Source organism: Megalobrama amblycephala, linkage group LG11, assembly GCF_018812025.1.
Source record: "Megalobrama amblycephala isolate DHTTF-2021 linkage group LG11, ASM1881202v1, whole genome shotgun sequence".
NCBI classification, from domain to species: Eukaryota; Metazoa; Chordata; class Actinopteri; order Cypriniformes; family Xenocyprididae; genus Megalobrama; species Megalobrama amblycephala.
In genome coordinates, this window is record NC_063054.1 from 19078769 (window position 1) to 19106215 (window position 27447).

A 27447-nucleotide genomic window follows, 5' to 3' on the forward strand; every position below is an offset into this window, starting at 1 on the left:
GAAAAAAAAAAGTGTGACCCCCTAAAATAACAAAAAGATAGGATAATCTGTCAAAAATACCTTGAATAAATGATTGAGTCTAAAAATCTAAAAATAAAAAATAAATGATACAGAGAGAACGCCTCAAAGTTGTTATGCAACAGCGTCTCACTAGAGGGCGCCACAGTTAACAACAACAAACCGTTTCGTTTCTTTTTTGAGAAAGCTAGAGAAACGTGTCATGATATTCTGAAGTATTCTGTTGTCTACATTTTCTTTAATCGAACAATGTATTTTAGATACGTGATATCATATGCATATGTTTTAAATCATTTTATTTTTTCCTTTGTTATGCCATAAATGCATTTTTAAAGACTACCATTGAAATCTGTAACACTTCAGACTTACAAAATGAAACTTTAAGACACACATCACCTATATTATTTTCAGCATCATGGCAAAAATGACTTAAAACAATCAAATTCTTGTGTGAGTTTGCAGGCAGCACAAACTGTAAACAGTGTTTAGACTTCTCTGCACTAGACTCCTCCCAGAGACTATGATTGACAGCTGTTTTCAAGAGTTTCTGCTGCTTACAGAGGCATGAGAAGGAGGGACTCTGATTTGGAGATCACATGCTGAAGTTCTTTCACAGGCAAGAAAGAAGAGGAGGAGACAGAGCTCAGAGTCCCAAGAATGCTCCTCTCCCAACTCAGAGGATCCCTGATTGGCTGCCTGGCTCTTTGCTATGAAACAGCCCACTTCCTTTACAGTCCAGCAGTTGTATTTTAACCTCTTTGGCCCTGTGCAAGCTTTTTCCGTACACCATGTGATTGATTCTTTGAGCTTGTCTAAGCTTTGCAGCCTTGACAGGGCTCCTTTATCAGCTTACTTCCCCACTCATACTGGAATAGTCTGGAATGCCGCAGCTGGATCCAGTGATAACACTCTGGTTTGGGAGCTGCGCACTGCACAGTTTCCCGTGACAGCAGAGGAGACGCTTGCAGAAAGCAGAGAGCGAGAAGTGGGTGTGCAGACTCCGTTTTCACACAGGACAGGTGTTGATATCTGTAGAATACCGATGCAGCTTGATTTCAAGGTGCTTTTTTCTTTCTATAATGTTTTCTAACTTTGCCACTGTGTTATGCTCAGCAGCTGGACATGTTTGCCCTCACTGCCTCTGTGCTCCGGCGAGGAGCTTTGAGGTACCGGGACAGCCAGTGCACCATGGCAACCATTGTGTCTGGAAACAAGACCTCGCAGTAAGTCTGAATGTGTTTGAGGGGCCCTTTAGATGTAGGAATCAGGTAGATGACACCCTTTTTTTGGAAATAAATGTTACATATTATGTATAATTGAATGGTGCATTTTAACCTGGTATATATATATATATATATATATATATATATATATATATATATATATACGATAATTTAAAAGTTTTGGGGTCAGTAAAATTTTATTTTGCAAGATTTAATGCAAGGGTGCACTAAATTCTTGAAATGTGACAGTAAAGACACATACACAAAAATTATATTTCAAATAAATTTTGTTCTTGAACTTTCTATTCATCAAAGAATCCTGAAAAAAAAATGTATCATAGTTTCTACAAAAATATTAAGCATCACAACACTGATGATGATAATAATAATAAATGTTTCTTAAGAATAAATCAGCATATTAGAATGATTTCTGAAGGATCATGTGACACTGAAGCCTCTATAATGATGATTTACCATCACAGGAATAAATTACATTTTAAAATAGATTAAAATAGAAAACAGATATTTTAAAGGGCACTTATTATGCCCCTTTTTACAAGATTTAAAATAAGTCTCTGATGTCCCCAGAGTGTGTGTGTGAAGTTTTAGCTTAAAATACGGCAGAGTCCGTCAGCACTCGTGAGCGGGGCCTGTACAAAGTGATGTCACTTTGCCCAGAATCTGCAATGGCTTGTTCTGAGACACTGCTTATGATTTATGGGAATTTAAAAAAAAGGAGTGTGTGGATTTTTTTTATCATTATAGGGTGGTTGTGTACACACACTGCCAACACACATTTATGTTCAAACACCATGTAAATGTGAATTTATATGCATAATAGGTGACCTTTAAATTGTAGCCTGCTAATATTTACTATATACTTGCTGTATTTTTGATCAAATAAATGCGACCTTATTGAGCATCAGAGACTTCTTTCAAAAACATTTAAAATTTAATTCACATTGCAAAGTCTTTGTTGATGATGTAGATTATATTTTAATTCTACTTAATACACTTTGTGAGGAAGACATTTAGGTGAAGCTCAGCTTCTTAAGATTGCAACTTAAAGGTGCCCTAGAATCAAAAATTGAATTTACCTTGGCATAGTTTACACTTCTTGTGTAAATCTCATTTGTTTAAAAGACCTCAGAAGAACAGTAGAATCTCAACATAACACCGACTGTTACGTAACAGTCGGGATCATTAATATGTACGCCCCCAATATTTGCATATGCCAGCCCTTGTTCAAGGCATTACACAAGGGCAGCCAGTATTAACGTCTGGATCTGTGCACAGCTGAATCATCAGACTAGGTAAGCAAGCAAGAGCAATAGCGAAAAATGGCAGATGGAGCAATAATAACTGACATGATCCATGATTACATGATATTTTTAGTGATATTTGTAAATTGTCTTTCTAAGTGTTTCGTTAGCATGTTGCTAATGTACTGTTAAATGTGGTTAAAGTTACCATCGTTTCTTACTGTATTCACGGAGACAAGAGCCGTCGCTATTTTCATATTTAAACACTTGCAGTCTATATAATTCATAAACACAACTTCATTCTTTATAAATCTCTCCAACAGTGTGTAATGTTAGCTTTAGCCACGGAGCACTATCAAACTCATTCAGAATCAAATGTAAACATCCCAATAAATACTATACTCACATAATCCGACGCATGCATGCAGTATGCATCTTGTAAAGATCCATTTGAGGGTTATATTAGCTGTGTGAACTTTGTAAATGCACTGTATTATAGCCGAGAGCTCGGGGGGCAGGGAGCGTGCGATTTAAAGGGGACGCAGCCTGAATCGGTGCATAGTTAATGATGCCCCAAAATAGGCAGTTAAAAAAATGAATTTAAAAAAATCTATGGGGTATTTTGAGCTGAAACTTCACAGACACATTCAGGGGACACCTTAGACTTATATTACATCTTGTAAAAACTGGTTCTAGGGCATCTTTAATGTAGTTCTTTTGATTAATGTATATTTTAATTTATTATTTGAGCAATAAATTGATAAGCAATAAATGTAAGTGTCCCTTTTTAAGACCCTGGAGGTAGATAAAATGCAAATCTTCTCTTTATTTAGACAGGTGAAGGAGCAACTGAAGAAGGAGGTAGCAGAGATGAACACTCAGTTCCCAGGCTTCAGGCCCGGCCTGGTTGTGCTACAGGTCATTCTGGACCTCTTGCTCATTATTTTGGCCCGTATAATACACCTTGTGGTGATAGCTAGCTGTATAATTTCATCTCTCTTGATATTCTGACTCATCTTTCTTCTTTTTCTCTCGCTCTACTCCAGATGGTCATTTGGTAATGTGCCATTTTCTTCTCTCTCACGGTTGTGGGTGTTGTGTTAAAATAGATAATCTCCCTATGGCTTCATGGTCATGTGTTGATAAATGCAAAAGTGTGCAACGTGAAAGAAAGGTGTGTTAGTTTAAGGTCTCGTGGATAAGATAACAATGATTTGGTGTGTGACTCATGTCTTGATTCATAATAACCTCACTGCTTGTGCTGTGTTCTTTTGATGTTCTTTGAAATATTTTTGGTCTGTTTTGATAAAGGCATTTGACCACTCTATACAAATAACTAGATTTAAAACAAAAAAATTCAGTATCAAAATGTAATATATATATATATATATATATATATATATATATATATATATATATATATATATATATATATATATATATATATAAATGAAATAAAGATAAATAGATTTATATAAATTAAAACTAACATGCAAAATAGTTACACTTAAATATTAGACATTTTTTATATTTACATATTTTTTCATTAGATTTATATTTTCATATAAATCAACTATAGAATATTAAGCACAATTTGAAAAAAATAAAAACATATTCACTAAAATATTACAATATTAGACATTCAGAGACAGCATTATTTAGTAAAATTGTTACCAGTATTGTGTTAGTATCAGCGAATTGTTCGCTGATTCTGTTTTTCGGGATGTAAAAATGTAAAAAGTCTAAAAGTATTAGACTAACAATGTATCATTTATGCACATCAATTTCAGATCAATTTAATTTTTTCCTGTCCTCTGCACACTCTCATGTAGTCTGTGGTTTGTTTTAGGTCGGGGACAGAGATGACTCAAACCTCTACATCAGCATGAAGCTCAAGGCAGCGGCTGAGGTTCAGTGAGCTGATTTAATAAACTGAAATCATTTTTATCATAAACCTCTCGCTGACACTGTCTCTCTCCCTTACCTAGATTGGAATCAATGCAAACCACATTAGGCTTCCTGAAACAGCCACAGAAGACGAAGTAAGAGAAACAGGCCTCAAGCAATAACAAATGCGTGATTCGCCTCGTCTAGATTTCTGTCCTTTCTCCTTTCATATATAGTCTGAAGGCTGATACTACTGATTTTCTTAAGGTCCTACAAAGAATACTTGCAGTGAATGAGAACCCTGCGGTTCATGGTCTCATCGTACAACTACCTCTTGACTCCATCAACCCAATAAACACAGAGAAAGTGACCAATGCTGTGGCCCCAGAGAAAGATGTTGATGGGTAGGTGAAGTCTGTTTTTTTCCAAGAAAGATTCAGTGCAGCTGTCAAACTGACATGCTTGAAATGTATGTTTGTGGAGCACAGCAAGAATATGGGAGAAATAGTGGATTTTATTCTTATGAAACTAACTGGAATAGACAGGTAGACTGCAGAGTTTTTCCTCACACGCTCAGATTGTTGAATTTTACACGCTTTTTTTCCCATCGTTTGATCCATCAAACCACTGCTAGTTGTAGTTTCCAGGTCTATTTTGCACTCTTATCTGTGTTTTTCCACCCAAAGTCAGAGAGCGAAGGTCTTCTTTATAGATGTCTGTGAATATTGGACATTTTTTTTTTTTTTACTGATTTTAGATGAATTATCTAAGTAAAAGTAGTTTTGAGGGGCAACTGAGTCTAAAATTTGCACAAATATGCAATATCCACCTGCAGGCTATTTACACATCCTCATGATAGTTTTATCAGCTTCAAGCTTGTGTTACCGTATGCTTTTTGGACTGAAAACTGCTGGTAATCAATTTAATACCTTGGTGATAGAGGAATGGTGATGTAGTAAGACTGAAATCTTCAAAATTTCTTGTCAGGATTATGTTTCAATAATCAATAATACAAGCTTACAACAATGGTATCGTACATTTAGCTTTTTTTAACCCAAATCACACTGTAAAATACTGTATTTTTAATGCTGGCTTAGCAAATACTCATGCCTGTTCGAGATACATTTTCAGGAAAACTTCCTTAATGCATGGCATATTTAAAAACCAAACCCTCCACAGAACATCGTGGAACACTTTATTTTACAGTGCCGTAGTTATATTGTAATTACTTAAATAAGTACTGAGTACTATTATTTAACTACATGTACTTACTATAGCATTACAGTTAGGGTTAGGGTTTGGTTTAGGGTTAGTTACTTGTAATTATGCATAATTTATTGTTATTACTATAGTAAGTACATGTAGTAATGTGTAAATACGGCACTGTAAAATAAAGTGTTACCCTGTGTCTTTTTTGATTTGTGTTCCTCACAGCTTGACCAGTATAAATGCGGGGAAGCTGTCTCGTGGAGACCTGGGCGACTGTTTCATCCCATGCACTCCTAATGGCTGTATGGAGCTAATCAGTCAGACCGGTGGGTGGAAATCTTGTGAACATCTACCCATGAGCTCTACCTCTCATCAGTCAGAATCATAGCATGATTGTCTAAAGGCCTTCATACTACAGCACAATTAGTGTGCAGTGTCATTAGATAGGTGTGAAGTCTATATATATATATATATATATATATATATATATATATATATATATACACAGAGAGCAATGCAGGCTGATGACTGGGTGGTGAAATGAGCTGTCACCCCAAAGAAAGGAAAGAAGGAAAGATCCAATCTTTTTTTTTTTTTTTTTTGCTGCACATCTACTGTAGGTGAGTCAGAAAGGAGCTGTGATCCAAAACCTAGTGAGCTTCCTTACTTTCTGCTGCCTACATGGACAGCATCTCTAACAAGCATAGAAATGTACACCAAAAATAATTAGTAAAATATTCAGATTTAATTATACAGATATTTTTTATTGCTATTTTGCTGACCATGAAATACAACACCACTATTCAAAAGTTTGGGTTCAGTAATAGTTTATAATGTTTTTGAAAGAAAAGTCTAATCCTCAACAACACTGCATTTACTTGATTGAAAATACAGTAAATACAGTTATGTCATGAATTATTATTACAAATTAAAAATCTATTTTAATATTTATTTAGAAATGTAATTTATTCCAATTTTCAGCATCATTACTCCGGTCTTTGGTGTCACATGATCCTGCAGAAATCATTTTGATATGCTGGATTTGGTGCTAAAGAAACATTTCTTATTAGTATCAATGTTGCTTCATATTTTTGTGGAAACTGTGATACATTTTTTTCAGGATTTTTTATAAATAGAAAGTACAAAATGAACAGCATTTATTTGAAATAGAAATTTTAGAACATTAAAAATGTTCACTAGGGGTGCAACGGTTCTCGGTAAAAAAAAATCGAACCGTACGGTTCTCCACTTACGGTTCGGTAGCCTACGCACTTGCACCGCGGTCCATATCGACTGACGACGCATCTATTGGTTAATATGGTTTGTTTAAAATAGCAACGTGGAAAACAGACAGACAGAGTTCAGATAATGTATGTTTTAGTCGATGGATGCGCAAAACGTTACAACAACGATAATAAAAAAGCGTGGGCAAAACAGTCACTCTTTGTAAACTGTTAACTGCGAGTAGCCTACCGTATGCTCTAATGTCCAGTCATTTACGTCGTCATCACCCGGGTGTTGATAGGTGAGACCTGAACAGCACACGTTGCTATCTGTGTTTAAACTAAACTAATTTAAGCCTTGCTGATTTAAACCTTCAAGAACAAGGCGCGAAAGAGAACTCGCACGCGCCGTGAGAAGATTTGTGTGCGCTCATCCGAAGCGCGCACACGCTTATTTCAGTCAGCGCGCAAATACTGAGTTCTCTTTCAAGTCTTGCGCTTCAGCGGCCAAATTCATACAAAAATTATGTCAACATGCCCGTCTTGGCGAGTATCCTAGCAAACATAGTCGGTTATGTCTTAAGTGAACGTATATTAGTCGAGAAAGACAGCACATGTAACAGTAGGCTATGTACTGGATCGTGCACGTCTTAAAGGGAAAAAAACTATTTCTGCTGCCTGTTTTTAATGTTAAATCAAAAAACAAATAACAAAGAAATCACTCACTGCTCTTGACTGAATAGTTTTTGTAACTTCAGTAATGATTAATCTTTATTTATTTTATACAGTAAAGATAATATGCAGTGTTATTTTATATTTGATTACTTTTGTCACGGCCGTCAGTGAGAGTGCCCGAATTAGCCACTTGAGGGCACTCCATCCTGGACTGTTTTCACCCCATTCACTACACTACCCATAACGCACTGCCGGACTCATTATCCATTTATCACATCATTACACCCAGCTGTCATGTATTTTGTAATCAGTGTCTGTCTATTTAATCTCAGTTGTTTCTGTCCTCAGTTGTGGTTTGTTGTATTGTTACGTGCACCGTTTGTTTCTCTGGCTTTGTGTTTTTTGTGGACTGGATATTCTGGATTTTGACCCCTGCCTGGCTTTGGATTTACGTTTCTGGATTCCCCAATAAATACTTATGCTGCAACTGGATCTCAACATCTTGTTCTTGTGTGCCCGTGACAGAACAAACCACCAGACAACAGATCCAGCAGCATGAGCTTCCGGATTCCTCCGCCAGCCACCACGAGGGAGCGGATGGCTCAAGTTCGGGCTTTGACGGCCCAACGTCAGGACGGCTGGGAGGTAGGATGCTTCGCCAAGGTCTTTTGGACGATGGCGGTGGGGCTGGGGTACAATGATGCAGCTTTAAAGGATTTCTTTAATTGCTGCCTTGACGATCCTCTGCCTCAATGTGAGATGGAAGGGCTACGGATTTTAGACTTCTGGAGATTCGCCGCATATCTCCGCCATCGGAGAGAATGGACCTCACCGAGTCAACCAGGCAGTCTGCATGCTCCAGCCCAGGAATCCGTTTCAGAAGGCACAGGGGAGGTGGGCGCTGAGCCTCAGCTTCACTCCGGTAAAGGGAGGAGGAGGAGGAGAAGGAAGAAGGCTTCTTCCATCCTTCAAGGCCCGGAGGCCGCTCCAGCCAGTGAGTCAGCTCCAGCCAGTGAGTCAGCTCCAGCCAGTGAGTCAGCTCCAGCCAGTGAGTCAGCTCCAGCCAGTGAGCCCGCTCCAGCCAGTGAGCCCGCTCCAGCCAGTGAGCCCGCTCCAGCCAGTGAGCCCGCTCCAGCCAGTGAGCCCGCTCCAGCCAGTGAGCCCGCTCCAGCCAGTGAGCCCGCTCCAGCCAGTGAGCCCGCTCCAGCCAGTGAGCCCGCTCCAGCCAGTGAGCCCGCTCCAGCCAGTGAGCCCGCTCCAGCCAGTGAGCCCGCTCCAGCCAGTGAGCCCGCTCCAGCCAGTGAGTCCACTCCAGAGTCCGCTCCAGCCAGTGAGTCCACTACAGAGCCCGCTCCAGCCAGTGAGTCTACTACAGAGCCCGCTCCAGCCAGTGAGTCCGCTCCAGCCAGTGAGCCCGCTCCAGCCAGTGAGCCCGCTCCAGCCAGTGAGCCCGCTCCAGCCAGTGAGCCCGCTCCAGCCAGTGAGCCCGCTCCAGCCAGTGAGCCCGCTCCAGCCAGTGAGCCCGCTCCAGTACGGCATGCTCTCCCTATCAGTCCGGTGATGGCCAAGAGGGCTGTCCTCACGTTCTATGTTTTGGCGGTCTTGCGTGCCTGGAGGATGCTCTTAGAACAGCCTCAGCCTGAGCCCGCTGCCGTCCAAGAGCAGCCCCAGCCTGAGCCCGCTGCCGTCCCAGAGCAGCCCCAGTCTGAGCACGCTGCCGTCCCAGAGCAGCCCCAGTCTGAGCACGCTGCCGTCCCAGAGCAGCCCCAGTCTGAGCACGCTGCCGTCCCAGAGCAGCCCCAGTCTGAGCACGCTGCCGTCCCAGAGCAGCCCCAGTCTGAGCACGCTGCCGTCCCAGAGCAGCCCCAGTCTGAGCACGCTGCCGTCCCAGAGCAGCCCCAGTCTGAGCACGCTGCCGTCCCAGAGCAGCCCCAGTCTGAGCCCGCTGCCGTCCCAGAGCAGCCCCAGCCTGAGCCAGCTGCCGTCCCAGAGCAGCCCCAGTCTGAGCACGCTGCCGTCCCAGAGCAGCCCCAGTCTGAGCACGCTGCCGTCCCAGAGCAGCCCCAGTCTGAGCACGCTGCCGTCCCAGAGCAGCCCCAGTCTGAGCACGCTGCCGTCCAAGAGCAGCCCCAGCCTGAGCCAGCTGCCGTCCCAGAGCAGCCCCAGTCTGAACACGTTGCCGTCCCTGAGCAGTTCCAGTCTGAGCCCGCTGCTGTCCCTGAGTCCTCTGCTCTCCCTGATACGGCCACGGAGACCGTTACCGAGCTGCCCGCTCTCCCTGATATGGCCATGAAGCACCCTTGGCCTACTGCCCTGCCGCCGTCCAAGCCTTCTGCCCTGCCACCGCCCAGATCTTCTGTCCTGCCGCCATCATCCAAGCCTTCTGCCCTGCCGCCGCCGCCCAGGCTTTCTGCCCTGCCGCCACTGCCCAGGCCGTCTGAACCGTTGGAACCAGCCTGGTCAGTTCCTCCGGCACCACCCTGGCAATCAGCCAGGACTCCAGAACCACTGGAACCAGCCTGGTCAGTTCCTCCAGCACCGCCCTGGCTATCAGTTGGGCACCCTGGATCTGGCCCACCATCCCTCCCCCTGATCCTCCTCCTGTCCACCTCCCTCCTGAGTTTGTGTTTTTCGTTTTTGTTTTGTCTGGTGGAGCGTCTGGTAGCCGCTCCTTTGAGGGGGGGTAATGTCACGACCGTCAGTGAGAGTGCCCGAATTAGCCACTTGAGGGCACTCCATCCTGGACTGTTTTCACCCCATTCACTACACTACCCATAACGCACTGCCGGACTCATTATCCATTTATCACATCATTACACCCAGCTGTCATGTATTTTGTAATCAGTGTCTGTCTATTTAATCTCAGTTGTTTCTGTCCTCAGTTGTGGTTTGTTGTATTGTTACGTGCACCGTTTGTTTCTCTGGCTTTGTGTTTTTTGTGGACTGGATATTCTGGATTTTGACCCCTGCCTGGCTTTGGATTTACGTTTCTGGATTCCCCAATAAATACTTATGCTGCAACTGGATCTCAACATCTTGTTCTTGTGTGCCCGTGACAACTTTATCCATTTTCTATACCTGAAAACTACTGTTAGATACCTGAAAAACCTGAAAAGCACTGTTTATTTTATTTGAATATTTGCTTTATTGTACTTATTTGTGATGTTGCTTGTAGTCTGATTCTTTGTTCTTATTTTCTTTATTTTTATTTGACAGTAATCATATTTTCCCTAAACATAGCACATACCATACCGTACCGAAACCGTGACCCTAAAACCGTGATACGAACCGAACCGTGAGCAATTTGAACCGTTGCACCCCTAATGTTCACTGTTAATTGCTGAAAACAAAACGTACCTCAAACTTTTGAACGGTAGTGTACATTTTTTATGTACAACCAATATCTCTATAACCTTGTCCACCATCTTGACTTGTTGCAATGCATTCTGCCTTCTCCACAAAGGATACATGTGTTGCTGCTTTACAATTTGATAAAGCAGGACAATTAAGATAAGAGCTTTTAGAATTTTCAAAAAGTGCTGCCTTTCTAGGCAGCTCACTGGCAAGTGTGATTCATGTGTGCAGGTGTGAGTGTGATGGGAAAGAATGCTGTCGTGATCGGCCGCAGTAAGATCGTTGGAGCTCCAATGCACGATCTGCTCTTATGGAACCATGCCACAGTGACCACCTGTCATTCAAAGACCCTCAACCTTGCTGAACAGGCTGGTTTCATCTGCTTCTCTCACACTCTATTTTATATCCCTTTTCGATTAAAGTTTTAAATATGAGCAATTCTTCATCTAGATTTTACAACAAAGAAGAGCTCATGACTCTGTACTTTAAAAAATTGTGAAATGTGTTTATTGTTTGCTTTATCGTTGTTGAGTACAGTCCTTGACCTGGCGTGCAGTTTGGTGAAAAGAATGGAGTGCTGGAGTAACTTTCAGTGTCTTGTTTTCTTTAGGTGGGCAGAGCAGATATATTGGTTGTGGGTGCTGGCAGAGCTGAGATGGTGAAAGGAGAGTGGGTGAAGGAGGGGGCGGTGGTCATAGACTGTGGTATCAATCATATACCAGGTCTCTCTGCTTGACTGTATCTACTTGTTTGGAATATTAAATAGCTGCTGGTTTTAGCTCACGTTTACCTTTAACTCGCTCACAGACCGCAGTAAAGCCAGTGGGAAACGAGTGGTGGGGGATGTGCACTACCCCTCAGCTAAAGAGCGAGCTGGATACATCACTCCAGTGCCTGGTGGAGTCGGACCCATGACTGTAGCTATGCTGATGAAGGTATCATTTCAGGAGCAAATGACTTTGTTTGACTTGCATTTAGTTGAGTAATTTTACTTAACGCACTTGCAAAGTCTGTGTATATTTAATCACTGAAAAAGACTCACTTTGAGTCTTGTTTATTTCATGCACACAAGCTAAAACTAGTGGAATGTTTGAACTGCTTTCCTTGAACAAGCTGCTGAACAATATTATTTGTCACAAATAAAAGTTTATATATTGGTCATAGTTGATACTTACGGAGCCCCTTCAGGGACACGGTGGTGGAAAAAAATACGAGATGGGAGGAAAAGTAATAAGTCAATGCTTTTGTGTTCCCCTGAGAAACTTTGTGTTCGCTCACAAAATGCTTGCATTCCTCTGAAAAACTTTTGTGTTCTTTGAGTCATTTTGAACGAACGCAAAGTTTCTCGGGGGGAGCGCAATACATTTGCGTGGGAAAGCAAAAGCATTGCCGATTATTCCATCTCATATTTTTCTACTTCACCATGTCCCTTTATTGGCTTCTTAGATACTGTTCTAGAAAAGGGTTTTTATTAAAATTCTGGCCAATAGAAATAAACTTAGAATTATTTTTTATTTTATGGTTGATATTGAAATTCTTCTAAATAAATAAAAATTAAAGACCAATAATTTTAAATACTACAAGTGAATTTAGGCATCACACCATTATAATATACACTACTGTTCAAAATTTCAGCAGCATTAAATTGATTAAAAGTGGCAATAAAGACATTTATAATGTTATCAAAGATTTCCATTTCAAATAAATGCTGTTATTTTGAACATTCTATTCATCAAAGAATCCTGAAAATTAAAATGTTACTGTTTTCACAAAAATATTAAGCAGTACAACTGTTTTCAACAAAATGTTTTTGAGCATAAAAAAGCATATTAGAATGATTTCTGAAGGTCATGTGACACTGAAGACTGAGTAATGACCGTTTGAGAGCATAAGAGGCTTCTTCCAAAAACATTAAAGGGTTAGTTCACCCAAAAATGAAAATGATGTCATTAATGACTCGCCCTCATGTCGTTCCAAACCCGTAAGACCTCCGTTCATCTTCGGAACACAGTTTAAGATATTTTAGATTTAGTCCGAGAGCTTTCTGTCCCTCCATTGAAAATGTATGTACGGTAGACTGTCCATGTCCAGAAAGGTAATAAAAACATCATCAAAGTAGTCCATGTGACATCAGTGGGTTAGTTAGAAGTTGTTGAAGCTTCGAAAATACATTTTGGTCCAAAAATAACAAAAACTACGACTTTATTCAGCATTGTCTTCTCTTCCGGAATCCTTTCCATTCAGTTGATTCCATTGAATTGATTCCATTGAATCCTTTCATCTGTCGGCGTGGTAATGCAATTTACGTTGTTGTTTTTGGCGATTAGGACATCCGCGACATGCACACTTACACACCATTTTAAAAAAATATAGCAATACCAAAATACAAACAATGTAGAATAGCTTGAATACAGTGTGCGTCTCCCTCAGACTGTAAACGACGCTCTGGCGCACCGGATAACACGTCAGCAGCGTCTTACATCAGCAGCGTCACTGCGGAGTCATGAACCATACTCCGGAGCAGAAGGGGGCGGTAATGCACCAATAAGCTGGATGCCAACCGCCGTAAAACAGGAAAGAAGAAGAAGAAGCGGAGTTATGAACGCTAATTGACAACAGACCCGGAAGAGAATACAATGCTGAATAAAGTCGTAGTTTTGTTATTTTTGGACCAAAATGTATTTTCGATGCTTCAAAATGTCGCGGATGTCCTAATCGCCAAAAACAACCACGGCGCTGTAAAAGTGCATTACCAACGCCGACAGATGAAAGGATTCAATGGAATCAATTCAATGGAATCAATTGAATGGAAAGGATTCCGGAAGAGAAGACAATGCTGAATAAAGTCGTAGTTTTTGTTATTTTTTTTGGACCAAAATGTATTTTCGATACTTCAACAAATTCTAACTGACCCTCTGATGTCACATGGACTACTTTGATGATGTTTTTATTACTTTTCTGGACATGGACAGTCTACCGTACATACATTTTCAATGGAGGGACAGAAAGCTCTCGGACTAAATCTAAAATATCTTAAACTGTGTTCCGAAGATGAACGGAGGTCTTACGGGTTTGGAACGACATGAGTATGAGTCATTAATTACATCATTTTCATTTTCAAGATGAACTTTAAGTTAGCATTTGATGACAAAAAAGTCATCTAAATTTAAAAATATGGAAAAATGAGCTTGTTGAGTTAAATATCAACTAATAAATTTAAGAAATGAAAGGAAAAAAAATTTAACATCGGCCAATAACTGATATTATTTGCTTTTAAAAATGCTTATGTTATTCTAATTTGAATTTGGATCAGAATACAGTTGAAAGTGCAAAGCGGTTTCTGCAGACATACACTCCAGGGAAGTGGAACATAATGTACACAAAGAAGAAACCTCAAGAGCCTCAACAGAGGTACTGTCGTGGCTTGCTTGCTGTTATAATGATGTTTAATTTAAGCATATTCTCTGAAGTGCATCGTGACTCTTGCTGACCCATGTGATGCCTATTGCATTTCCTGGTGATGCTGCAATCTCCTGTTCATGCCAAAGCAAACCAGTCGCTCAGCTTGCAAGAGAGGTGGGCCTGTTTTCTGAGGAAGTGGAGCCATATGGCAGAAGCAGGGCTAAGATACGACTAGATGTTCTGAAACGCATGGAGAAACAGCCTGATGGGAAATATGTGGTTGTCACTGGGTAAGATGTATTTTGAAATATAATTATGTACATAAGCATAATCTTATAGTGTAGTAAATTTCCACAAGCACCAAATGGGTTCTTACAACACTTCATTAAGCCTGGTTCACACACTGCATTCACATCCAGCTTAAGCTCTGTCTCTGAGCAATTCGCCTAACAAACTAAATTCATTGCTTTGAAAGTCAGTATATTCTGTGAGTTTTACTGTGTCCAGAATTACTTCTACTCCATTGGGTGAGGGAAAGCGCACCACCGCTCTCGGACTGGCTCAGGCTTTAGGGGCCCTCCTGAATATCAATGCTTTTGCTTGTGTGCAAGAGCCTTCCCCAGGATCCTGTTTTGGTGCTATGGGTGAGGGACAAACATTTTTTTGTTTGTTTGTTTGTTTGTTTGTTTTTTTGTTGTTGTTTTTTTCAAGTTTCGAATATGATTACTGTGGAAGCTCATTTCTACCACATAAGAAAAAATATTGCTTTGGTAAATCATAATTGTGAGATAAAGTTGAAGAGATAAAAAATGTAAATGATAACAAAAAGTTGAAATTATGAGATAAAAAGTTAGAATTATGACAAAGTCAAAATTTGAATACATACTGTCATAATGTGATAAAATTTGAAATGAGACTAAAAAGTCATAATTATGACATAAAAAGTTGAAATTATGAAATAAGTCATAACTATGACATAAATCGAAACAAAAGTTGAAATCACAAGATAAAAAGTTTTATGACAAAAGATCAAAATGATTACATACTATGTCATGAGATAAAAAGTTTAAATTTTGAGACTGAAGTTATAATTTCAACTTCAAAAAGTTTAAATTATAAAATATAATTATGATAATTACATAATTTTGACTTTTTATGTAATAGTTGACTTATCTTATAATTTTGGTTTATGTCATTATGACAAAAGTTGACAGTCATACAAAGTTGAAATATGAAATATAAATTCAACAATGACAGAAACTGACAAATTATAAAACTAAAAGTTAGAATTATTACCATTATTACCATTATTATTAAAAAGGTTACCATTATACTTTTGTATCTGAAAATTACAAATTTATTTCAGACATTTATGAACTGATTTCTCATAATTTCTTGCCATGCAACTTAATATCTCACAATGTGGCTTATTTCTTATTTTAAACTTTATTTACAAAACTCGCAATTACCCGTTTTAATTTAGGCCGAGACAAAAAAAGGTTACGATTAATTTTGTTGTCAGTATTACAGTGTAATTATACATTTAAGTACTGAGTAATAATAATTAACTACATGTACTTACTATAAAAGGGATAGGATGAGGGTTTTGTTTAGGGTTAATTGGATGTAATTATGCATAATTTATAGTTATTACTACAGTAACTACATGTAACAACAATGACACTGTAAAATAAAGTGTTACCCAAAAAAAAAAAAAAAAACAGGCTTTTATAGCTTAAGTGGTTCAAATGATATGTTAGTTGTTTTTGTTCTCAGGGGTTGCTGTTGGAGGTGGATACTCTCAGATTATCCCATTAGAGGAGGTATGTTTGAGTACCTCTTGTAGTTCCTCTTCCTCTTTGAATGCATATTTAATTAAACGGAACATGAATATCTTCCAACACATTGATCCCAGGTCAGCCTTCAGCCTTCAGGCCAGAATGAGCTCATCTCTGCTGCCAGTAGAGTGGTGATGGACACTATTAAAGCACATGCTCACTATGAGACCAAGCTTTCTGAGAAGGTCAGGTTTGTGTCTGATATGTGTGTGTTTATACTCATGTGTTTGTAAGGCTTGTATTTGGTATGATCTCATATTCTTGTATCTTATAGGCTTTGTTTGACTTATTGGTTCCTCTCAGAGAAGGTCAAAGGTCCGTCTCCCCAGCCCAGCTCAGCCGACTGAAGGTAAGTCATAGAAAACACAGTCTACAGTCAAATATTAATTTCAAAACCACGGCAGAAGTATGATGACATGGTCACTGTGTCCTTTATGACCTGTAGAAACTGGGCATTGAGAAATCTGACCCCTTGACCTTCACAGGGACCGAGATTAGACGTTTTGTCCGATTGGACATTGACCCTGAAACTACAACAGTATGTATCAGTATCACAATGTCATTGTCACTACATTTGATCTAGTGCCTTTCTTAACAATGTAATTCAGTTCATATTATGTGATAGTATTATGTTGCGCTGTATGTTGTAACACTGAAATAATATCGTGTTGAAATAACGATTCTGGAATGTACAGTGAATTTTCATGTTTTTGGGTGATTTGTTCATTTTAAGTGGGTGTCTGTGTTGTTCAGGATTCTGGCTCTTTGGAAAATGAGATCATGGCTATACTGTCACTCAGCAGCAGTGAGGAGGAGATGCAGCAGAGGCTGGCCAAGATAGTAGTGGCTACAAACAAATCTGGGGATCCTGTCACCACAGAGGATTTAGTCAGTATGTGTGTTCACGTGTTTGTGTGTGTCCGTATATGCGTGTGATCTAATGTGCACAACTTTGTTATCACAGAATATCAGTGGTCCATTGGCCATGGTATTGAAAGATGCCCTTAAACCTGTCTTGATGCAAACTGTAGAGGTAAGATTTAATAACGTAAAGTGTTCCATGATCACTGAAAATGTCAGTCATTTTTCAGAATAAATATTTTAGGATCACTGCACACAGAATCATTCAGATTCTGTCTCAGCACATCTCTGTCTTTCTCTCTAGGGTACGCCGGTGTTTCTTCACACCAGCCCATTAGATGACATTGCCCATGGCAGTCCTTCCATTCTGGCAGACAAAATCGCTTTAAAAATGGTCGGATCCAAAGGATTTGTAGGTGAAGAAGAAATACGTATTTTTTTTTATTTTATAAAAAAGGATTCATTAAAAAGTTTCTTATCACTCTTACTATTAAATGCTGTGCATTCATTTTAGAAAAAAATACTGCACAAATACAGTATGTTAAAAAGTTCGGGTTAGTACTTTTTTTTTTTTCTTTTTTTTTAAAGAATTTTTATTATTTTTTTCAACAAGGACACATTCAATTGGTAAAAACCGACAGCAAAACATTAAGTCTACATTCAGACTGTCAGTCCAAATCCGATTTTTGTGCATGTCCGATTAAAATCTGATCAGAATTAGCAAGTGTGAACAGCAAAAAAATCACATGAAATACGATTTTTATAAATCTGTTTCAAGCTACATTCATTTGAAATCCTATTCATTTCTGGAAATCCGTTTCAGTCTGACTCCTCTGATCGGATTTTGCATGGTTTATGTGACTTTCTCATGCCCCGTAAAATGGAAATGTCAGACGTTGTTATAGGAAACATGCTGAAAGTCGCTGCAGAAACAAGGTTATGTTGTTGCAAAGCAGAAAATGACAGTATAACAGAGACATGTTTTGAATGTTGAAACGACAGCGCATACCAGCCTCCTAAATTTCTGACGCTTCCTCATAAGACGCAATAGTCTAGCGCAGTGGCTACACATTTCCATGTTGTAAATAAGACAACATCTGTATTCCAAATCCCTCAATGTTGGGGTTGCTGTTGTTGTTGTTTTTGGCGTATGCCTACCAACGCAACATCATCACCATAGAAACCAATGCAGATATTCCGGAAAACAAAAGAGCAGCATGGACACACAAATTGGAACAGTTGCAATACACAATGCGAACAGTCAATAATTTTAGACCAGATTCCAATCGGATTCACAAATAATCGGATTTGGACTGACAGTGTGAACATAGCCTGAAAAGATTTCTATTTAAAAATTGTTCAACTTTCTATTCATCAAAGAAATAAAACATATCACCACAAAAATCTTAAAAAGCACAACGTTTTTCAACACCGATAACAATAATAAATGTTTCTTAAGCACCAAATCATCATATTAGACTGAATTCTGAAGGATCGTGTGACACTGAAGACTTCAAAATTCAGCTTTGCCATCACCATAATAAATTACATTTTATAATTTAATATATTTTTCAAATTAGAAAACAGTTATTTCAAATTGTAATAGTATTTTTGCTTTTACTGTAATTTTGATTAAATAAATGCAGCCCTAATGAGCATAAGAGACTTCTTCTGATTCACATGGTCTAGGTTTCTGGATTATAAATGGCAAACACAAATAAAATCTAAAGCTACTTTCCTGTCTTTTCAGTTACTGAGTCTGGTCATGGTGCTGACACTGGCTTGGAGAAGTTCTTCAACATTAAATGCCGCAACTCAGGCCTGCAGCCAGATGTGGTAGTGATGGTGGCCACGGTTCGTGCCTTGAAGATGCATGGCGGTGCCCCCCCTGTGAGTCAGATCCACAAATCTATAGACAGATTTGCAGTATGGATTCACTTGAACCAATAACACATCAACTGTTTATTAAATGATCAATCTTGTGCTTGTGACAGAGGCAATAGCTCACATTGTCTTTATGCTTCTATTCTTTGTTGTTTATAGGTCCAAGCAGGTTTGCCCCTTCCAAAAGAGTATTCACAGGAGGTAGTTCAATCTTTCAGCCTGCACTTTCTGACATATTTTAATGTCTTAATATTTTAAATATGTTTATAACCTATAAGTTACTGGCAAGTGGTGAAATCATTTAAAGGTGCCCTAGATTCAAAAATAGAATTTACCTTGGCATAGTTAAATAACAAGAGTTCAGTACATGGAAAAGACATACAGTGAGTCTCAAACCCCATTGTTTCCTCCTTCTTATATAAATCTCATTTGTTTAAACGACCTCCGAAGAACAGGCGAATCTCAACATAACACCGACTGTTACGTAACAGTCGGGGTGTACGCCCCCAATATTTGCATAATACCAGCCCATGTTCAAGGGATTACACAAGCCAGTATTAACGTCTGGAGCTGCACACAGCCGAATCATCAGACTAGGTAAGCAAGAACAACAGCGAAAAATGGCAGATGGAGCAATAATAACTGACATAATCCATGATAGCATGATATTTTTAGTGATATTTGTAAATTGTCTTTCTAAATGTTTCGTTAGCATGTTGCTAATGTACTGTTAAATGAGGTTAAAGTTACCATCGTTTCTTACTGTATTCACGGAGACAAGAGCCGTCGCTATTTTCATTTTTTAAACACTTGCAGTCTGTATAATGCATAAACACAACTTCATTCTTTATAAATCTCTCCAACAGTGTAGCATTAGCCGTTAGCCACGGAGGACAGCCTCAAATTCACTCAGAATAAAACGTTAACATCCAAATAAATACTTTACTCACATAATTCGAAGCATGCATACAGCATGCATGACGAACATCTTGTAAAGATCCATTTGAGGGTTATATTAGCTGTGTGAACTTTGTAAATGCGCTGTAATATAGTCGACAGCTCGTGTGGCAGGGAGCACGCGATTTAAGGGGGCGGCGCCGAGTGTAAATCAGTGCATTGTTAATGCTGCCCCAAAATAGGCAGTTAAAAAAATTAATTTAAAAAAATCTATGCGGTATTTTGAGCTGAAACTTCACAGACACATTCAGGGGACACCTTAGACTTATATTACATCTTGTGAAAAAGCATTCTTGGGCACCTTTAATGTACAGTTCTAAATGTTGATAATTGTCAGTCAGGTTGTATTACTGCAGGAAAATTAGGGGGAAATTTAATTAATTACATGTATGACTATGAGTAGATGAATTTATATACCACATGACTTGAGGTATTTTCTCCAATGCAGAACCTCGAGCAGCTGGAGAGAGGCTGTTGTCACCTGAGGAGACAGGTGGAAAATGCACAAGCATTTGGATTGCCATTGATCGTAGCTGTCAACAAATTCAGGTACAACATCAGCCAACAAAAAGTGTGGTCTGTGCATTTTCTCATCTAGCTCATCTCATCTAACTATTCATGCATTATTATCAATATGCACCATTTTATCCTTTATCACTAATATATCTCTAATTATATTCTAATAGTCTCTAAAGTTCTTAGGTTTTTATCATTTGTACTCTAATCGTATGCTCACGAGCCAAACTGAACCACACACAGCACTCCCACTCTGAGTGAATGTGTGTGAATATGGGCTCTGATTGTATTTGGCGCAGCTCTGATACTGACGCTGAGCTGGAGCTGGTGTGTGGCCAGGCGAGGCAGGCTGGTGCCTTTGATGCAGTGCAGTGCACTAACTGGTCTGAGGGGGGCGCTGGAGCGCTGGCTCTGGCCGAAGCTGTTCAGAGAGCAGCAAAACTAACTGGAAGTTTCAGGTTCCTGTACGACTCCCAGGTAAGTAGTGGTGTAGTGGGTAAAATTTACACTGGTACATTTACATTTATGCTTTTAGCAAGAACTTTTATCCAAAGCGATTTACAAAAGAAGAACATAAGGTACAAATGAGGTAACCTACCTGAGTTACCTAAGGTAACTTTTACCACTGAAACTAATACTAAAATACTGTACTTTGCTTTGTGTAAAAGCATCAGCTGCATTAATTAAGTGGGAGAGGAAGTGAAAGGATATCTGTTAGCAGCATCATTAAATGCCTTCCCAGACAGCAACATAGTGTGGCCCAGATCTGGCCCACATCTGGTACATGTGGATTACACCCTGATCAGATGTGGGCCGGATCTGGGCCGACACTATGTTGCTGTCAGGGTTATACTAGTATACTGTGGAGCAATTTTACTTTTACTCAGGGTTTTTTTCATAACCCAAGGTGCTTGAGCTGTACTTTCCCACACATATTCTGAGATCTATTAACACTTTATATATAGAGTTGTTTCATTACCAGCCAGTGACTTTATCATGCATGAAATCTTTTTAATTGACAAGGCCTAAATATAACCAGCATGAAAACTGTTCATCACACATTACACTAATTAAGGCAAAGAAGCAGCCTGTGAGTATTGAGTACAGAAAGATTCCACTGGTGGAATAAAGCCAAAATCCATTACTCAAACTAATGCATTATTAAACACAGGATAAACGTGTTTTTTTTCTTCTTCTTCAGATTCCAGCTGCTGATAAGTTAAGGACTGTGGCACAGAAGATGTATGGTGCGAAAGATATCGAGCTGTCTCCAAAAGCAAAGGAAAAGCTTGCACTTTATACAAAACAGGTGAGCTTCCTTTTATCATTAAGGCTGTTTAATTACATATACATGCAGTAATTCGTATAAACTTCTAAGATATTTGCTTTCTTATAGAACAAACTGTATTAAGGTTAATTAATGTGTAATTACAGCTGTTGTAAGTTAATGAGAGGTTTAAAAAACGTATTATATGACATATTGTGGACACTTTGAGTGGAAAATTTTGTGTACCAGATTGTTGGAGGAATGGGTTTGACTGTTGTGAATTTGTGTGTGTGTTTTGTGTGTATAAAAAGAAGGGGTGTTCTTGTTATTTTGGGAAATTATTGGACTTCTGGGAAATTTCAATATTTCAAGGCCCAGATATATTTGTTTAGGTGTAAAACAAAGTTCAAAAAATATGTGAGCAGCGATATACTGTTATCGAACATCTGACGCCACCCACTGCGGAGAGCGTCGTTTAGATGAATATGTAAATATGTGCTGCGCGCTTTCCTCTCAGTAACAAAATAAACACAACAAAAATGAGAAAACAGAATTTTGTTATAGAAAGCATGAGAAAAGCATTTGATCATAACAACATGGGTATGTTAGCACAAGTTCTGCAAATAAAAGCAAGCAACTTTACAGTATCAAACATGAAAAACAGTGTCAGTGCCTCATTTCATCAGAAGCACATGTTCTACTAAAAAGTGGCTATCTAGTATGTTCGTGTTTTCACCTGCGGAGATCTTACCTCAACGCACTCTACAGACAAAAATGAGTCAGAGGCCCTGTTTCCACCTGGTATTAAAATGCGTTTTGGTCGATCGGATCACAATTGGACGACACTAAATACAGGTGTAAATGGGGTGTAAAACATTTTGAGCTTGTCCACATTCAACCACTTCCAGCGGTAGTCGAAAATGCATTCGACTGGATTGTTTTCGTAGTGGAAACGCTCATGTGTTCGAATGTGTCCGAACAGCCACTAAAGACCACCTACTCTCCGCCTACTGACCTAATGCGTAAGGTAAGTGTGCGCTAGACAGATTGGATTTAATCTTTGTCAGCTGAAGACCTGTTTGGTTTGAAGACGAAAAATGTACCAAGCACAATGTTTTTCACCATTCCTGATTTCTAACACGCACTCACAGCGTTCAGCCAGCCTGGTATTAAAATACCAGGTGGAAACGGGTGTGTGTTTCCCTCATCCACTTGTGATCCAATCTACCAAAACGCATCTTAATACCAGGTGGAAACAGGGCCAGAGAAGAGTTCCTTGTGAAATAAGGTGGAGCCTCAGCGCACACTTCCTATTACGTTATCGTCAAGGACCAATGGTAGTACGAAGGTGTTTTGCAGCTGGTGTGAATGTTTCCTGAGAGTTTGCTTTGGCAAGCCATTTTGAACACCCAAAACAAACAAACGAACTTTGTTTTGGCCTGGTATTGAAATGACGTCACATCAGTTCGTTCTTTGATTGTGTTTGAAGTATATTGGGTATAGTATATAGGCCCTACACTATAGTATACACTGATTTTGTTCGAAATGACGTCACATTAGTTTGTTCTTTGATTGTATACACTATACGTATACAATATAGTATACACTATAAGTATACACTACAGTATGTATGTATGCCTGTCTTCCTGAGGGAGTGTAACATTCTCTCTTATTCGACTTCTTTCTTTCATCTCTCTTAAAGGGCTTTGGGAATTTGCCAGTTTGCATAGCCAAAACACACCTGTCCTTGAGTAATGACCCCATGATGAAGGGAGCGCCCACCAACTTTGTGCTGCCCATAACCGATATCAAGGCCAATGCTGGAGCAGGTTTCCTCTGCTGTCTGACTGACTCGGTGAGCTTTATACTCCTTTATCTATCCACAGTAATATTAGAACCACATATATACACTACCGTTCAAAAATTTGGGGTCAGCAGGTCTTTCTTTTTTTTTTTCCTTTTATTCAGCAAGACATTGCTGAAAAGGGACAGTAAGGTCATTTATAATGTTACAAAAAAATCTATTTAAAAAAAAAAAAATTCTATTCATCAAATATTCCTGTAAAAATACAAACCTGATTCCAAAAAAGTTGGGACACTGTACAAATTGTGAATAAAAAAGGAATGCAATAATTTACAAATCTCATAAACTTATATTTTATTCACAATAGAATATAGATAACATATCAAATGTTGAAAGTGAGACATTTTGAAATGTCATGCCAAATATTGGCTCATTTTGGATTTCATGAGAGCTACACATTCCAAAAAAGCTGGAGGACCAATTTGCAACTTATTAGGTCAATTGGCAACATGATTGGGTATAAAAATATCCTCTCAGAGTGGCAGTGTCTCTCAGAAGTCAAGATGGGCAGAGGATCACCAATTCCCCCAATGCTGCTGCGAAAAATAGTGGAGCAATATCAGAAAGGAGTTTCTCAGAGAAAAATTGCAAAGAGTTTGAAGTTATCATCATCTACAGTGCATAATATCATCCAAAGATTCAGAGAATCTGGAACAATCTCTGTGCGTAAGGGTCAAGGCTGGAAAACCATATTGGATGCCCGTGATCTTCGGGCCCTTAGACGGCACTGCATCACATACAGGAATGCTACTGTAATGGAAATCACAACATGGGCTCAGGAATACTTCCAGAAAACATTGTCGGTGAACACAATCCACCGTGCCATTCGCCGTTGCCGGCTAAAACTCTATAGGTCAAAAAAGAAGTCATATCTAAACATGATCCAGAAGCGCAGGCGTTTTCTCTGGGCCAAGACTCATTTAAAATGGACTGTGGCAAAGTGGAAAACTGAGTGGAAAAGTGGAAAAAAACTGGGACGCCATGTCATCTGGACTCAAGAGGACAAACCAAGTTGTTATCAGTGCTCAGTTCAGAAGCCTGCATCTCTGATGGTATGGGGTTGCATGAGTGTGTGTGGCATGGGCAGCTTACACATCTGGAAAGGCACCATCAATGCTGAAAGGTATATCCAAGTTCTAGAACAACATATGCTCCCATCCAGACGTCGTCTCTTTCAGGGAAGACCTTGCATTTTCCAACATGACAATGCCAGACCACATACTGCATCAATTACAACATCATGGCTGCGTAAAAGAAGGATCCGGGTACTGAAATGGCCAGCCTGCAGTCCAGATCTTTCACCCATAGAAAACATTTGGCGCATCATAAAGAGGAAGATGCGACAAAGAAGACCTAAGACAGTTGAGCAACTAGAAGCCTGTGTTAGACAAGAATGGGACAACATTCCTATTCCTAAACTTGAGCAACTTGTCTCCTCAGTCCCCAGACGTTTGCAGACTGTTATAAAAAGAAGAGGGGATGCCACAAAGTGGTAAACATGGCCTTGTCCCAACTTTTTTGAGATGTGTTGATGCCATGAAATTTAAAATCAACTTATTTTTCCCTTAAAATGATACATTTTCTCAGTTTAAACATTTGATATGTCATCTATGTTGTATTCTGAATAAAATATTGAAATTTGAAACTTCCACATCATTGCATTCTGTTTTTATTCACAATTTGTACAGTGTCCCAACTTTTTTGGAATCGGGTTTGTATATCAGTTTCTAGAGCTGCACGATTAATCATAAAAAGATAGTGATCTCGATTCAAACACCCACGCAATCTTATTTTATTAATAAGATAAAAGATATTATGAGATAAAAGTTTAACATTAGGATATAAACACTGATGTCTACCATAGCGATCAAAACCACGTTTTGAAACTAACTTGGCGCTTCAAATAACTGTTGTATCAGTTACATCTTACGCCACTGTTAAAAAATTTATTTGTCATTGAATCATTCATTTAAAAGATTTGTTCAAAAACACTGATTCATCCAGTAATAAAACAAGTATTTATTAATGAGTCAAATAATTCATTCAAAACCAATTCAAATTCATTCATTCAAATTAATTAAACATTTTTCCAGAAATTAGAGTCCAGTAATTAATATTTTTTTCAAAACCTCTAGTAAATTACACGTTATTTTGTTTAGTTGTATATTCAGAATCATGGGAGAATCGCAATCTCTATTTGAAACCAAAAAATCTTGATTCTCATTTTATCCAGAATTGTGCAGCTCTATCAGTTTCATAAAAATATTAAGTAGTATAAATGTTTGATAATATATTATCAACATTGATAGTAATAAGAAATATTTCTTCGGCACCAAATCAGCATATTAGAATGATTTCTGAAGGATCATGTGACACCGAAGACGTGTAAAAAATGTTACTGATCCCAAACTTTTGAATGGTAGTGCATGTAAAGGCTATATTTCTCACATCTTGGTGGTGTACATTAAAACTACATCAAATGAGCCAGTCACATTAAACTATCTTCCCATGCCTGAAGGAAAAAACATAAAAGTAAAGTGATTGTTGTTGTCAACCGTGTCCTGAGTGATTATGATAACTGGCTGAACACACTAATGGAAGATTAAATGATGAGATTACATGAACACTAGGGTGGTTAACCTCTAGTCAGATGATGTCATTGACTCATTTCTGTCCCCTTCAGTCAGTTGCTCATCGGGTGAGTCTACAGTGCAGAAAAGAAAGAGAGAATATTTTGTCACACATGTTGTGGATATTTTTATCTAGACACGTTGCTAGGCTGCATGCCTGTGCTGAACATGAGCTGTTCAACAAAATCCACTGGTGGTCCAAGTGACCTTATCCAACGTTTATGTTCATTACAGATTACAAGGGTAGCAGCCATATCCATATCCAGTTATGGTTAACTTGGCTCAGCATGGTTTTCTTTTGCTTGTCAGACAGTTTTTATTTTTTCTGTTCATTGCTTGAGCTAGTTTTTTGTTTTTGTCTCAGGAAAAAAAAAACATAATGGGGTGTATTATTAGGATTGTCTTCTTCATACACCAGATTGACTAATTTCTTCAAACTCTCCAACAGACAAATACAGAAATGGATGATCCCATGTGGCCCTGTTTCCATGGCAACAACCTTTACCATGACAGCAAGTAAAGGAATGGTTACTTGCTAAGGTGGGAAAGCTGAATTTGGTTTAATTAATGGTCAATCAAACTTTTAATAACTAGAAAGAAACTATTTTCTTTTTAACATGGCTAAATGATTTTTAAAACCTATAAAGACTCTTCAGACAAATCACGGCATCATATTCTAGCACCAAATGGTCAAAAACCTCCTATGTGAACAGCTAATTATCAATATATATTGTCACTGTATTATCTGTAATTTTGTAAACTGACAAATGATGTTGTTGCGTACAGTATTTTAATTCACTCCAGATTTCACAGTTATTATGCTGTGCTTCTTGAACCATAAGATATTTTTAGCCATGACTGAGCTTTAGCATCACAGAACCAATTGTCTGTCAGTATTTTTCTTATCGGCATGTTTACTCTGAAGTTTGCCAGTATTATTGAAAGTCCCTTTTGATTTTATAGGTGATGCGTTGATTCTATGAGATAGCTTTCATGACTATACGTTTAATATATGTTATCTTATCTGACTCAAATAAAATCTTGACTTGACCTTTAATGAAGTTCCCAGTTGCTATAGATAATAAACTGACAGCCTGATTGTAAACTATAATTAAATAATTGTATATTTGTCCAGCTTGTTAGTCCAGTTTATTTTTAGACCTTTCTTCAATACACATTTTACCCAGCAGCCATTGCTGCCATCCAGTAGTCAATGATCACTGTCAATATGTCCCTTACAGTTATCTGGTGCTGTGTGGCTAGAAAAACACTGATAAATTAAACGTTCAAAAGAACAGCACATATTTGAAATGGAAAGCTTTTGTAACATTATCAATGGCTTTACTGTCACTTTTGATCAGTTTAATTCATAATTCA

At 38.9% G+C, this 27447-nt stretch overlaps 1 protein-coding gene across 15 annotated transcripts; it reads left to right on the forward strand.

Moving 5' to 3' along the window:
- Positions 1-598: 598 nt before the first annotated feature.
- mthfd1a (methylenetetrahydrofolate dehydrogenase (NADP+ dependent) 1a, methenyltetrahydrofolate cyclohydrolase, formyltetrahydrofolate synthetase) lies at positions 599-27204 on the forward strand. Of its 15 annotated transcripts, none has more exons than XM_048206554.1 (28): positions 599-1037; positions 1135-1241; positions 3337-3421; positions 3550-3560; positions 4353-4412; positions 4492-4545; positions 4658-4794; positions 5825-5925; positions 11083-11219; positions 11462-11573; positions 11659-11786; positions 14165-14262; positions 14400-14543; positions 14761-14897; positions 16030-16076; positions 16169-16276; positions 16366-16440; positions 16537-16629; positions 16845-16979; positions 17056-17124; positions 17257-17368; positions 18703-18842; positions 18996-19037; positions 20242-20342; positions 20609-20786; positions 21511-21618; positions 23279-23431; positions 26519-27204. In XM_048206554.1, the coding sequence occupies exons 1-28, from the start codon at positions 728-730 to the stop codon at positions 26588-26590; spliced, it is 3054 nt and encodes a 1017-aa protein (XP_048062511.1). In that variant the 5' UTR covers positions 599-727; the 3' UTR covers positions 26591-27204. The 15 variants fall into 15 exon arrangements, with proteins under 15 accessions (XP_048062511.1, XP_048062512.1, XP_048062513.1 ...); XM_048206555.1 differs by having other exon boundaries at positions 599-1007; positions 1132-1241; XM_048206556.1 differs by having other exon boundaries at positions 599-1007.
- Positions 27205-27447: the final 243 nt, after the last annotated feature.